Source organism: Coregonus clupeaformis, chromosome 20 (genome assembly GCF_020615455.1).
Source record: "Coregonus clupeaformis isolate EN_2021a chromosome 20, ASM2061545v1, whole genome shotgun sequence".
NCBI classification, from domain to species: Eukaryota; Metazoa; Chordata; class Actinopteri; order Salmoniformes; family Salmonidae; genus Coregonus; species Coregonus clupeaformis.
The window spans coordinates 27,772,749-27,786,357 of NC_059211.1; the positions used below are offsets into that span (position 1 = coordinate 27,772,749).

General features: G+C 43.4%; 1 protein-coding gene across 1 annotated transcript in view; it reads right to left on the reverse strand.

Annotated features, from left to right (window-relative positions):
- jak1 (Janus kinase 1) overlaps nucleotides 1-13,609 on the reverse strand; it is an 86,748-nt gene that overhangs the window by 3,160 nt on the left and 69,979 nt on the right. The window contains exons 20-23 of the mRNA XM_045205453.1: nucleotides 10,815-10,939; nucleotides 6,639-6,811; nucleotides 6,340-6,457; nucleotides 1,905-2,015 (exon numbers count right to left, since the gene is read on the reverse strand). Of these exons, the coding sequence (XP_045061388.1) occupies nucleotides 1,905-2,015; nucleotides 6,340-6,457; nucleotides 6,639-6,811; nucleotides 10,815-10,939 (527 nt within the window). The remainder of the gene's footprint in view (nucleotides 1-1,904; nucleotides 2,016-6,339; nucleotides 6,458-6,638; nucleotides 6,812-10,814; nucleotides 10,940-13,609) is intronic.

Genomic DNA, 13,609 nt, shown 5'->3' on the forward strand with positions numbered 1-13,609 from the left:
AGTGCTTTGCGGTCGGAGGCCGAGCAGTTGCCATACCAGGCGGTGATGCAACTAGTCAGGATGCATAATAACATTTGATGGAGGTTAAATCACCTGTAAATATGAATTTTGTAAATTAGGCTATTTTCTTTTTATTGTGTACAACAGTCATGCCTATCAAGACTGTTGGTGTGAATACATTTATTCTGAATCAGTGGAGGCTGCTGATGGGAGGACAGCTCATAATAATGTCCAGCACGGCGCAAATGGAATTGCATCAAACACCTGGAAACCATGTTTGATGTATTTGATACCTTTCCACTCATTCCGCTCCAGCCATTACCATGTGCCCGTCCTCCCCAATTAAGGTGCCACCAACCTCCTGTGTTCTGAATCCAATATGGCCAACACGATTACACTCAAACACTTTAGCCTGGCCTCTAGAGTGGCACAGCGGTCTAAGGCACTGCATCACAGTGCAAGCTGCGTTACTACAGATCCTGGTTCAATACCGGGCTGTGTCGCAGCCGGCCGTGACCGGGAGACCCATGAGGCGATGCACAATTGGCCCAGTGTCGTCCGGGTTAAGGGAGGGTTTGGCCGGCCGGGATGTCCTTGTCCCATCGCGCTGTAGCGACTCCTGTGGCGGGCCGGGCGCATGCACGCTGACACAGTTGCCAGGTGCGGCTGGCTTCCGGGTTAAGCGTGCATTGTTAAGCGGGGTTGTGTTTCGGAGGACGCACGGCTCTCGACCTTCGCCTCTCCTGAGTCCGTACAGGAGTTGCAGCGATGGGACGACTGTAACTACCAACTGGATATCACAAAAAATGAGTAAAAGTACACTTTTTAACTCTAGGGCAAACAGCCAGGATGGTGAATATGATTGTCTGGAAGAAGCAATGTGCCATCTCAACCCAAACAGGATAAGAGTGCACCGGAACATCACAAATGCAGTGAACCAGCAGGTCATGTTGGAACCAATTAGTGAAAAAATATCAGAATTGGGCTGCCTGTGTAAACGCAGCCAAAGAGTCTTGTGACTTGGTGTTGCCATGCCAAGCAGTCTGCTGCCTTTTCTATATCCAGCCAAAGGTGTTTGAGTGTATATGGTGGGTATATTGGATTCCTAACATAGTTAAAGTACACAAAAATATTATTGAGTACAGGTCATAAGTACAGTACACAAATCAGAAAATGTTCATTTAAAACGTGTGATTAAACCACTGTTTAATTGTAATGTGGCAGTCATATTGGATGTTATATTTGTAGTGAAATCTAGGGGGAGGGGGGGCTAATGTAATTGCAAGAGTAGGGGCAAAACATATAAAATCCACAGATTAACCTTAGATTGGAAAAAATGACAGTTTTCGGTGTCTGAGGCCACTTGCCTTAGAGCCGATTACAATAGTCACAACATCAAAAACTTGTCACTGTATACATTTTTCTCAGGCAGGACAATACAGCACTGAACGAGAGCATTTGACTTGGAAAGTTGTCTATTGAACAGCTACCAAAAAGTTACGTTTACATTCATCAGAAATATTAATTGTTATCATAACTATCATATTATCATACCTATCATAACTAACGTTAGTTACAGAAAATATTTCATACACCTGCCAGACGAACACATAAGGCCCACAGGCAGATCAAAGTCTCAATAATGAGTTCTAGACATGCCATTTCTAGGATTGTCAAATTATTCTAGTCAATGTTTTTAAAAAATGTAGGTGAATAAAAAAATATATTAAAGGCACTTTTCTAACTCCAGAAATTGCTGAAAATAAATTCTCAGAGGATGGTGATTTGAGTGACATATTGAGGATTCCTCTTTATGGTGGAGGGAGAGTTTAAAGAGAGAGAGCATGTTGTGAGTGATGGGGTGACTTTAAACAGTGTTATGTAGACAGGTAGGTAGATCCTACCGTTCCAGGACAGCTCTCAGGGCGGGGCAGCCTCTTCCCCTCCTCCAGCGCCTTGACCAATCGCATCACAGTCATCTGACCCTGAGTGGGATCAATTATCTTCAAGAACACCTGTGGGGACAGGTCAGGGGAAGGGGGAGAGCAGAGATAAGTCACCATGGAAACATGATGAAATGAAATGACCCCTGAAATCTAGCCAGTGAGGACTGGAGTGACTTAGAGTTGTGTTATTGTCACCAACATTCAGAAGACATTAGTCATCCAACCTTACCTCTACATTACATTTAACATTCTATAACCTATTTCAAAACAGTCTGTAGACAACATACAGTGTCTTCTGAAAGTATTCACACCCCTTGACTTTTTTCACATTGTGTTGTGTTACAAGGTGGGATTCAAATGGATTTAATTGTACTTTTTTTGTCAACAATCTACACAAAATACTCTATAATGTCAAAGTGGAATAAAATGTCTAACATTAGTAAAACATTTATGAAAAATAGAACACTAATATATCTTGATTAGATAAGTTTATTATGTATTTTATTTAACCTTTATTTAACTAGGCAAGTCAGTTAAGAACACATTCTTATTTACAATGACGGCCTACACCGGCCAAACCCGGACAACGCTGGACCAATTGTGCGCCGCCCTATGGGACTCCCAATCACGGCCGGTTGTGATACAGCCTGGAATCGAACCAGGGGGTCTGTAGTGACGCCTCAAGCACTGAGATGCAGTGCCTTAGACCGCTGCGCCACATTCGGGAGCCCAGTATTCAGTATTCAGCCCCCTGAGTCAATACATGTTAGAATCACCTTTGGCAGTGATTACAGCTGTGAGTCTTTCTAGGTAAGTCTCTAAGAGCTTTGCACACCTGGATTGTACAATATTTTCACATTATTATTTTTCTAATTCTTCAAGCTCTGTCAAGTTGGTTGCTGATTATTGCTAGACAGCCTACCCATAACATGATGCAGTCACCACCATGCTTGAACATACGAAGACTGGTACTCAGTGATGTGTTGGATTTGCCCCAAACATAATGCTTTGTATTCAGGACATAAAGTTAATTTTTACTTTAGTGCCTTACTGCAAACAGGATGCATGTTTTGGAATAGTTTTATTATATACAGGATTCCTTCTAGTATTGTGGAGTAACTATAATGTTGTTGATCCATCGTCAGTTTTAAAATCACCATTGGCCTCCTGGTGAAATCCCTGAGCGGTTTCCTTCCTCTCCGGCAACTGAGTTAGGAAGGACGCCTGTATCTTTGTTGTGACTGGGTGTATGAATACAAATTATTATTTTGTCATTTAGCAGACGCTCTTATCCAGAGCGACTTACAGTTAGTGAGTGCATACATTATTATTTTTTCATACTGGCCCCCCGTGGGAATCGAACCCACAACCCTGGCGTTGCAAACGCCATGCTCTACCAACTGAGCTACATCCCTGCCGGCCATTCCCTCCCCTACGACGCTGGGCCAATTGTGCGCCGCCCCATGGGTCTCCCGGTCGCGGCTGGCTACGACAGAGCCTGGATTCGAACCAGGATCTCTAGTGGCACAGCTAGCACTGCGATGCAGTGCCTTAGACCACTGCGCCACTCGGCGCCCAATAATATGCTATTGTGAATAGACATTTTTACATTTACATTTTAGTCATTTACCAGACACTCTTATCCAGAGCGACTTACAGTTAGTGAGTGGATATATTATTTCTTTTTTCATACCCCCCCGTGGGAATCGAACCCACAACCCTGGCGTTGCAAACGCCATGCTCTACCAACTGAGCTACATCCCTGCCGGCCATTCCCTCCCCTACCCTAGACGACGCTGGGCCACGACCGGCTACGACAGAGCCTGGATTCGAACCAGGATCTCTAGTGGCACAGCTAGCACTGCGATGCAGAGCCTTAGACCACTGCGCCACATCATCCAAAGTGTAATTAATAACTTCACCATGGGCAAAGGTATATTCAATGTCTCATTCTTTGCGAGGCATTGGAAAACCTCCCTGTGTTTGAAATTCACCGCTTGACTAAGGGACCTTACAGAGTGGGGTACAGAGACGAGGAAGTCATTCAAAAATTATGTTAAACACTATTATTGCACACAGAGTAAATCCATGCAATTTATAATGTGACTTGTTAAGCACATGTTTACTCCTGAACGTATTTAGGCTTACCATAACAAAGGGGTTGAATACTTATTGACTCAAGACATTTTAGCTTTTCCTTTTGAATTCATTTGTAACAATTTCTAAAAATATTATTCCACTTTGACATTATGGGGTATTGTACAGTGGGGAAAAAAAGTATTTAGTCAGCCACCAATTGTGCAAGTTCTCCCACTTAAAAAGATGAGAGAGGCCTGTAATTTTCATCATAGGTACACGTCAACTATGACAGACAAATTGAGATTTTTTTTTCAAGAAAATCACATTGTAGGATTTTTAATGAATTTATTTGCAAATTATGGTGGAAAATTAGTATTTGGTCACCTACAAACAAGCAAGATTTCTGGCTCTCACAGACCTGTAACTTCTTCTTTAAGAGGCTCCTCTGTCCTCCACTCGTTACCTGTATTAATTGCACCTGTTTGAACGTGTTATCAGTATAAAAGACACCTGTCCACAACCTCAAACAGTCACACTCCAAACTCCACTATGGCCAAGACCAAAGAGCTGTCAAAGGACACCAGAAACAAAATTGTAGACCTGCACCAGGCTGGGAAGACTGAATCTGCAATAGGTAAGCAGCTTGGTTTGAAGAAATCACCTGTGGGAGCAATTATTAGGAAATGGAAGACATACAAGACCACTGATAATCTCCCTCGATCTGGGGCTCCACGCAAGATCTCACCCCCGTGGGGTCAAAATGATCACAAGAACGGTGAGCAAAAATCCCAGAACCACACGGGGGACCTAGTGAATGACCTGCAGAGAGCTGGGACCAAAGTAACAAAGCCTACCATCAGTAACACACTACGCCGCCAGGGACTCAAATCCTGCAGTGCCAGACGTGTCCCCCTGCTTAAGCCAGTACATGTCCAGGCCCCGTCTGAAGTTTGCTAGAGTGCATTTGGATGATCCAGAAGAGGATTGGGAGAATGTCATATGGTCAGATGAAACCAAAATATAACTTTTTGGTAAAAACTCAACTCGTCGTGTTTGGAGGACAAAGAATGCTGAGTTGCATCCAAAGAACACCATACCTACTGTGAAGCATGGGGGTGGAAACATCATGCTTTGGGGCTGTTTTTCTGCAAAGGGACCAGGACTGACTGATCCGTGTAAAGGAAATAATTAATGGGGCCATGTATCGTGAGATTTTGAGTGAAAACCTCCTTCCATCAGCAAGGGCATTGAAGATGAAACGTGGCTGGGTCTTTCAGCATGACAATGATCCCAAACACACCGCCCGGGCAACGAAGGAGTGGCTTCGTAAGAAGCATTTCAAGGTCCTGGAGTGGCCTAGCCAGTCTCCAGTTCTCAACCCCATAGAAAATCTTTGGAGGGAGTTGAAAGTCCGTGTTGCCCAGCGACAGCCCCAAAACGTCACTGCTCTAGAGGAGATCTGCATGGAGGAATGGGCCAAAATACCAGCAACAGTGTGTGAAAACCTTGTGAAGACTTACAGAAAACGTTTGACCTGTGTCATTGCCAACAAAGGGTATATAACAAAGTATTGAGAAACTTTTGTTATTGACCAAATACTTAATTTCCACCATAATTTGCAAATAAATTCATTACAAATCCTACAATGTGATTTTCTGGATTTTCTTTTCTCATTTTGTCTGTCATAGTTGACGTGTACCTATGATGAAAATTACAGGCCTCTCTCATCTTTTTAAGTGGGAGAATTTGCACAATTGGTGGCTGACTAAATACTTATTTTCCCCACTGTATATAGGCCAGTGACACAAAATCTAAATTTCATCCATTTAAAATTCAGGCTGTAACGCAACAATATTTGGAAAAAGACAAGGTGTGAATACCTTCTGAAGTCACTGTATAAGACAGTAATAGCTACTTAACTGCTATGAATTCAGATCAGATGAGAGACTACTTGTTCCTTAACTGTAAATTGAACAGTGTGGTAAAGGGGTATGAATAAGCCCCAATGGATATGTACTAATCATGGCTACTTGGTGTGGCTGAGGGAGGACATATTGTGACAGTTTGTCTGAGCAATCAGGGAGATGCACGTGTGTGTGTGTGTATTATGGCACAGGCTGGCGGGAGTGGGCAGAGCCACCCTAGGCATTGACTGGCGCCATCTGCCTTAATCAGGGGACAGAAGGCTATGCTGTCAGGCCTGTGTGTGTGTGTGTGTGTGTGTGTGTGTGTGTGTGTGTGTGTGTGTGTGTGTGTGTGTGTGTGTGTGTGTGTGTGTGTGTGTGTGTGTGTGTGTGTGTGTGTGTGTACTGACCGGCATGGGGCTGATGACTGAGTCACAGTAGGTGAGTAGCTCGTACAAGGTGACACCGAAGGACCAGACATCAGAGGCCAGGTAGAACTTACAGTGGACCAGACACTCTGGGGCATACCTGGCACAGGTGGAGAGGAGAGGAGGGAGGACAAACATTTCAATTCAAATTCAAAATGGAGTCAGTATCATTTTCAAAGAGCAGCTTTCTTTCCTTTCCCTCTCATATCTCTTCCCCTCTCTGTACTACACTCTATCTTAGTCTTATTTCTCCTCCCTCCCTCCCTCCCCCTCTCTCTCACCAGAACACAGGGCTGTCCAGGTCATCTTTGACCGTGTAATATCCCTCGTTGTCCTTGATGCTCTTGGTCAGTCCGAAGTCTCCGATCTTCACCGTGCCCTCGTTCTCCACCAGAACGTTCCGGGCCGCCAGATCCCGGTGGATGTAATTCCGAGATCCCAGATAGTCCATACCCTGGACAGAGGGGAGGCACAGAGATGGTTGGAATTGATCCTATCTATAACATCCCCATAACACCACCATAATATTACTATAATGGTCCCAACATTCCCACAACATACCTATAACACCGTCAGATCTAGGGATCTGTTCAACCAGGGTTAAGGGTTGTGGTTGAAGCTAGGGTTAGGGTGGACCCGGGATGTGGACATAAAGCTAGATTAAGGGTTAGGGGTATGTTAGGTAGTAGTGCTAGATTAAGGGTTAGGGGTATGTTAGGTAGTAGTGCTAGATTAAGGGTTAGGGGTATGTTAGGTAGTAGTGCTAGATTAAGGGTTAGGGGTATGGTAGGTAGTAGTGCTAGATTAAGGGTTAGGGGTATGTTAGGTAGTAGTGCTAGATTAAGGGTTAGGGGTATGTTAGGTAGTAGTGCTAGATTAAGGGTTAGGGGTATGTTAGGTAGTAGTGCTATATTAAGGGTTAGGGTTATGGTAGGTAGTAGTGCTAGATTAAGGGTTAGGGGTATGTTAGGTAGTAGTGCTAGATTAAGGGTTAGGGGTATGTTAGGTAGTAGTGCTAGATTAAGGGTTAGGGGTATGTTAGGTAGTGGTGCTAGATTAAGGGTTAGGGTTATGGTAGGTAGTGGTGCTAGATTAAGGGTTAGGGGTATGGTAGGTAGTAGTGTTAGATTAAGGGTTATGGTAGGTAGTAGTGCTAGATTAAGGGTTAGGGGTATGGTAGTGGTGCTAGATTAAGGGTTAGGGGTAGTAGTGCAAGATTAAGGGTTAGGGGTATGGTAGTGGTGCTAGATTAAGAGTTAGGGGTATGGTAGTGGTGCTAGATTAAGGGTTAGGGGTATGGTAGTGGTGCTAGATTAAGGGTTAGGGGTATGTTAGGTAGTAGTGCTAGATTAAGGGTTAGGGGTATGTTAGGTAGTGGTGCTAGATTAAGGGTTAGGGTTATGGTAGGTAGTAGTGTTAGATTAAGGGTTATGGTAGGTAGTAGTGCTAGATTAAGGGTTAGGGGTATGGTAGTGGTGCTAGATTAAGGGTTAGGGGTAGTAGTGCAAGATTAAGGGTTAGGGGTATGGTAGTGGTGCTAGATTAAGAGTTAGGGGTATGGTAGTGGTGCTAGATTAAGGGTTAGGGGTATGGTAGTGTTGCTAGATTAAGGGTTAGGGGTATGGTAGGTAGTAGTGCTAGATTAAGGGTTAGGGGTATGTTAGGTAGTGGTGCTAGATTGAGGGTTAGGGGTATGGTAGGTAGTAGTGCTAGATTAAGAGTTAGGGGTATGGTAGTAGTGCTAGATTAAGGGTTAGGGGTATGTTAGGTAGTAGTGCTAGATTAAGGGTTAGGGGTATGTTAGGTAGTAGTGCTAGATTAAGGGTTAGGGGTATGGTAGGTAGTAGTGCTAGATTAAGGGTTAGGGTTATGGTAGGTAGTAGTGCTAGATTAAGGGTTAGGGGTATGGTAGGTAGTAGTGCTAGATTAAGGGTTAGGGTTATGGTAGGTAGTAGTGCTAGATTAAGGGTTAGGGGTATGGTAGGTAGTAGTGCTAGATTAAGGGTTAGGGTTATGGTAGGTAGTAGTGTTAGATTAAGGGTTAGGGATATGGTAGGTAGTAGTGCTAGATTAAGGGTTAGGGGTATGGTAGGTAGTAGTGCTAGATTAAGGGTTAGGGGTATGGTAGGTAGTAGTGCTAGATTAAGGGTTAGGGTTATGGTAGGTAGTAGTGCTAGATTAAGGGTTAGGGTTATGGTAGGTAGTAGTGCTAGATTAAGGGTTAGGGTTATGGTAGGTAGTAGTGCTAGATTAAGGGTTAGGGGTATGTTAGGTAGTAGTGCTAGATTAAGGGTTAGGGGTATGGTAGGTAGTAGTGCTAGATTAAGGGTTAGGGTTATGGTAGGTAGTAGTGCTAGATTAAGGGTTAGGGGTATGGTAGGTAGTAGTGCTAGATTAAGGGTTAGGGTTATGGTAGGTAGTAGTGCTAGATTAAGGGTTAGGGGTATGGTAGGTAGTAGTGCTAGATTAAGGGTTAGGGTTATGGTAGGTAGTAGTGTTAGATTAAGGGTTAGGGGTATGTTAGGTAGTAGTGCTAGATTAAGGGTTAGGGTTATGGTAGGTGTAGTGCTAGATTAAGGGTTAGGGGTGTATGGTAGGTAGTAGTGCTAGATTAAGGGTTAGGGGTATGGTAGGTAGTAGTGCTAGATTAAGGGTTAGGGTTATGGTAGGTAGTAGTGCTAGATTAAGGGTTAGGGGTATGGTAGGTAGTAGTGCTAGATTAAGGGTTAGGGGTATGGTAGGTAGTAGTGCTAGATTAAGGGTTAGGGGTATGGTAGGTAGTAGTGTTAGATTAAGGGTTAGGGGTATGTTAGGTAGTAGTGCTAGATTAAGGGTTAGGGTTATGGTAGGTAGTAGTGCTAGATTAAGGGTTAGGGGTATGGTAGGTAGTAGTGCTAGATTAAGGGTTAGGGGTATGGTAGGTAGTAGTGTTAGATTAAGGGTTAGGGGTATGGTAGGTAGTAGTGTTAGATTAAGGGTTAGGGGTATGTTAGGTAGTAGTGCTAGATTAAGGGTTAGGGTTATGGTAGGTAGTAGTGCTAGATTAAGGGTTAGGGGTATAGTAGGTAGTAGTGCTAGATTAAGGGTTAGGGGTATGGTAGGTAGTGGTGCTAGATTAAGGGTTAGGGTTATGGTAGGTAGTAGTGCTAGATTAAGGGTTAGGGTTATGGTAGGTAGTGGTGCTAGATTAAGGGTTAGGGTTATGGTAGGTAGTAGTGTTAGATTAAGGGTTAGGGGTATGGTAGGTAGTAGTGCTAGATTAAGGGTTAGGGTTATGGTAGGTAGTAGTGCTAGATTAAGGGTTAGGGGTATGGTAGGTAGTAGTGCTAGATTAAGGGTTAGGGTTATGGTAGGTAGTAGTGTTAGATTAAGGGTTAGGGTTATGGTAGGTAGTAGTGCTAGATTAAGGGTTAGGGTTATGGTAGGTAGTAGTGTTAGATTAAGGGTTAGGGTTATGGTAGGTAGTAGTGTTAGATTAAGGGTTAGGGGTATGGTAGGTAGTAGTGCTAGATTAAGGGTTAGGGTTATGGTAGGTAGTAGTGTTAGATTAAGGGTTAGGGTTATGGTAGGTAGTAGTGTTAGATTAAGGGTTAGGGGTATGGTAGGTAGTAGTGCTAGATTAAGGGTTAGGGTTATGGTAGGTAGTAGTGCTAGATTAAGGGTTAGGGGTATGGTAGGTAGTAGTGCTAGATTAAGGGTTAGGGTTATGGTAGGTAGTAGTGTTAGATTAAGGGTTAGGGGTATGGTAGGTAGTAGTGCTAGATTAAGGGTTAGGGGTATGGTAGGTAGTAGTGTTAGATTAAGGGTTAGGGGTATGGTAGGTAGTAGTGTTAGATTAAGGGTTATGGTTATGGTAGGTAGTAGTGTTAGATTAAGGGTTAGGGTTATGGTAGGTAGTAGTGCTAGATTAAGGGTTAGGGGTATGGTAGGTAGTAGTGTTAGATTAAGGGTTAGGGTTATGGTAGGTAGTAGTGTTAGATTAAGGGTTAGGGGTATGGTAGGTAGTAGTGCTAGATTAAGGGTTAGGGTTATGGTAGGTAGTAGTGTTAGATTAAGGGTTAGGGGTATGGTAGGTAGTAGTGTTAGATTAAGGGTTAGGGGTATGGTAGGTAGTAGTGTTAGATTAAGGGTTAGGGGTATGGTAGGTAGTAGTGTTAGATTAAGGGTTAGGGTTATGGTAGGTAGTAGTGTTAGATTAAGGGTTAGGGTTATGGTAGGTAGTAGTGTTAGATTAAGGGTTAGGGTTATGGTAGGTAGTAGTGCTAGATTAAGGGTTAGGGTTATGGTAGGTAGTAGTGCTAGATTAAGGGTTAGGGTTATGGTAGGTAGTAGTGTTAGATTAAGGGTTAGGGGTATGGTAGGTAGTAGTGCTAGATTAAGGGTTAGGGGTATGGTAGGTAGTAGTGTTAGATTAAGGGTTAGGGGTATGGTAGGTAGTAGTGCTAGGGTTATAGTACCTGACAGATCTGGACTGCGTAACTGAGCAGGGTCTTCAGGCTGGTCTGGCTCTTGTTGCGGGGGAGGTACTCCTTAAGACTGCCAGCAGGCAGGTACTCCATGACCAACTTGATGGCTCTGCCTCCTACACACACAGACACACACAGATAGAGAGGATGGAGTGAGGCAAAGCAGGAGGTGTGTGTTCGGTAGGTGTGTATGTGTGTGTGTATATGTGTATGTATATTTGTGTGTGTGTACAGTACGTGTGTATGTGTGTATACGTTTTTGTGTGTGTGTGTGCGTATATGTGTATGTATACAGTGGGGAAAAAAAGTATTTAGTCAGCCACCAATTGTGCAAGTTCTCCCACTTAAAAAGATGAGAGAGGCCTGTAATTTTCATCATAGGTACACGTCAACTATGACAGACAAATTGAGGAAAAAAAATCCAGAAAATCAAATTGTAGGATTTTTTATGAATTTATTTGCAAATTATGGTGGAAAATAAGTATTTGGTTAATAACAAAAGTTTCTCAATACTTTGTTATATACCCTTTGTTGGCAATGACACAGGTCAAACATTTTCTGTAAGTCTTCACAAGGTTTTCACACACTGTTGCTGGTATTTTGGCCCATTCCTCCTTGCAGATCTCCTCTAGAGCAGTGATGTTTTGGGGCTGTCACTGGGCAACACGGACTTTCAACTCCCTCCAAAGATTTTCTATGGGGTTGAGATCTGGAGACTGGCTAGGCCACTCCAGGACCTTGAAATGCTTCTTACGTAGCCACTCCTTCGTTGCCCGGGCGGTGTGTTTGGGATCATTGTCATGCTGAAAGACCCAGCCACGTTTCATCTTCAATGCCCTTGCTGATGGAAGGAGGTTTTCCCTCAATATCTCACGATACATGGCCCCATTCATTCTTTCCTTTACACAGATCAGTCGTCCTGGTCCCTTTGCAGAAAAACAGCCCCAAAGCATGATGTTTCCACCCCCATGCTTCACAGTAGGCATGGTGTTCTTTGGATGCAACTCAGCATTCTTTGTCCTCCAAACACGACGAGTTGAGTTTTTACCAAAAAGTTCTATTTTGGTTTCATCTGACCATATGACATTCTCCCAATCCTCTTCTGGATCATCCAAATGCACTCTAGCAAACTTCAAACGGGCCTGGACATGTACTGGCTTAAGCAGGGGGACACGTCCTGCACTGCAGGATTTGAGTCCCTGGCGGCGTAGTGTGTTACTGATGGTAGGCTTTGTTACTTTGGTCCCAGCTCTCTGCAGGTCATTCACTAGGTCCCCCCCGTGTGGTTCTGGGATTTTTGCTCACCGTTCTTGTGATCATTTTGACCCCACGGGGTGAGATCTTGCGTGGAGCCCCAGATCGAGGGAGATTATCAGTGGTCTTCCATTTCCTAATAATTGCTCCCACAGTTGATTTCTTCAAACCAAGCTGCTTACCTATTGCAGATTCAGTCTTCCCAGCCTGGTGCAGGTCTACAATTTTGTTTCTGGTGTCCTTTGACAGCTCTTTGGTCTTGGCCATAGTGGAGTTTGGAGTGTGACTGTTTGAGGTTGTGGACAGGTGTCTTTTATACTGATAACAAGTTCAAACAGGTGCCATTAATACAGGTAACGAGTGGAGGACAGAGGAGCCTCTTAAAGAATAAGTTACAGGTCTGTGAGAGCCAGAAATCTTGCTTGTTTGTAGGTGACCAAATACTTATTTTCCACCATAATTTGCAAATAAATTCATAAAAAATCCTACAATGTGATTTTCTGGATTTTTTTTTCTCAATTTGTCTGTCATAGTTGACGTGTATCTATGATGAAAATTACAGGCCTCTCTCATCTTTTTACAGTTTTTCTCAGTCGCTTTGGTGCATTTTTCACATCATCCCTAACATGTGCAAAATAATAAGTGCATTTCTCAGAACAATTTGTACAAACTGCAATATACAATAGATATGTTTCTAAAGCTAGTCAGTCACTAAAAATCCTTAGTACATCTCTCAAAAGTAAATATTCATGCCAATGATCATGTCAGTGTCATCAGAATGATAAGTCATTGAGTCATTGTTCACGAACAAGGTTGTCAAAATGTTTAGGCATGTTGTCAATGGAACTGTGTACTTTGACAGTATTACCTGATGTAAACTTAGGCTACAGTTTGGATGACAGTTACTGTATTGAAAATGCACAAGGCTGCACTTCTATGGCATATATCAATTTCAACAGTACTATTTACATATTACTGTATGTGGGTTATTGATTGAAAGAGACTGGACAACCCAAGGGGCACAAAGGAAAAAAACTAAATTAGAAAGAAACACAGGAAACCACCCCTAAGGCACAACTTTGCCCACAGCACTGTTCTAGTGCTGTCTCTACACATCCAGACGTTCCTGTCTGTCAGCCCAATATTCTCATCCACATCACACCGGATATTTTCCCTTCCAATGCAACGTGGAAAGAATCTTTTGGAATGCCTTATCCATCCTCTGCAGGCGTCTACTGTGGTGTCCTCACATGCGCATCCATTGCAGCCAGCAGGGTCATCTGTGTGTGTGGCTGACGATCGTACACCTTCCACCTCCATGCTGAAAAGAACTCCTCAATTGGGTTAAGGAATGGTGAATAAGGTGGGAGGAATTCTATGAGCATCCTCGGGTGGGTCACAAACCATTGCCTTATGATGTTTGATCGATGGAAACTCACATTATCACAAATGACCACATACTTTGGCAAATCCTCTCTAAACAGACCCCTCTCATCATCAGGGATGAGAGCCCTGTAGAGAGTCTCTAAAAA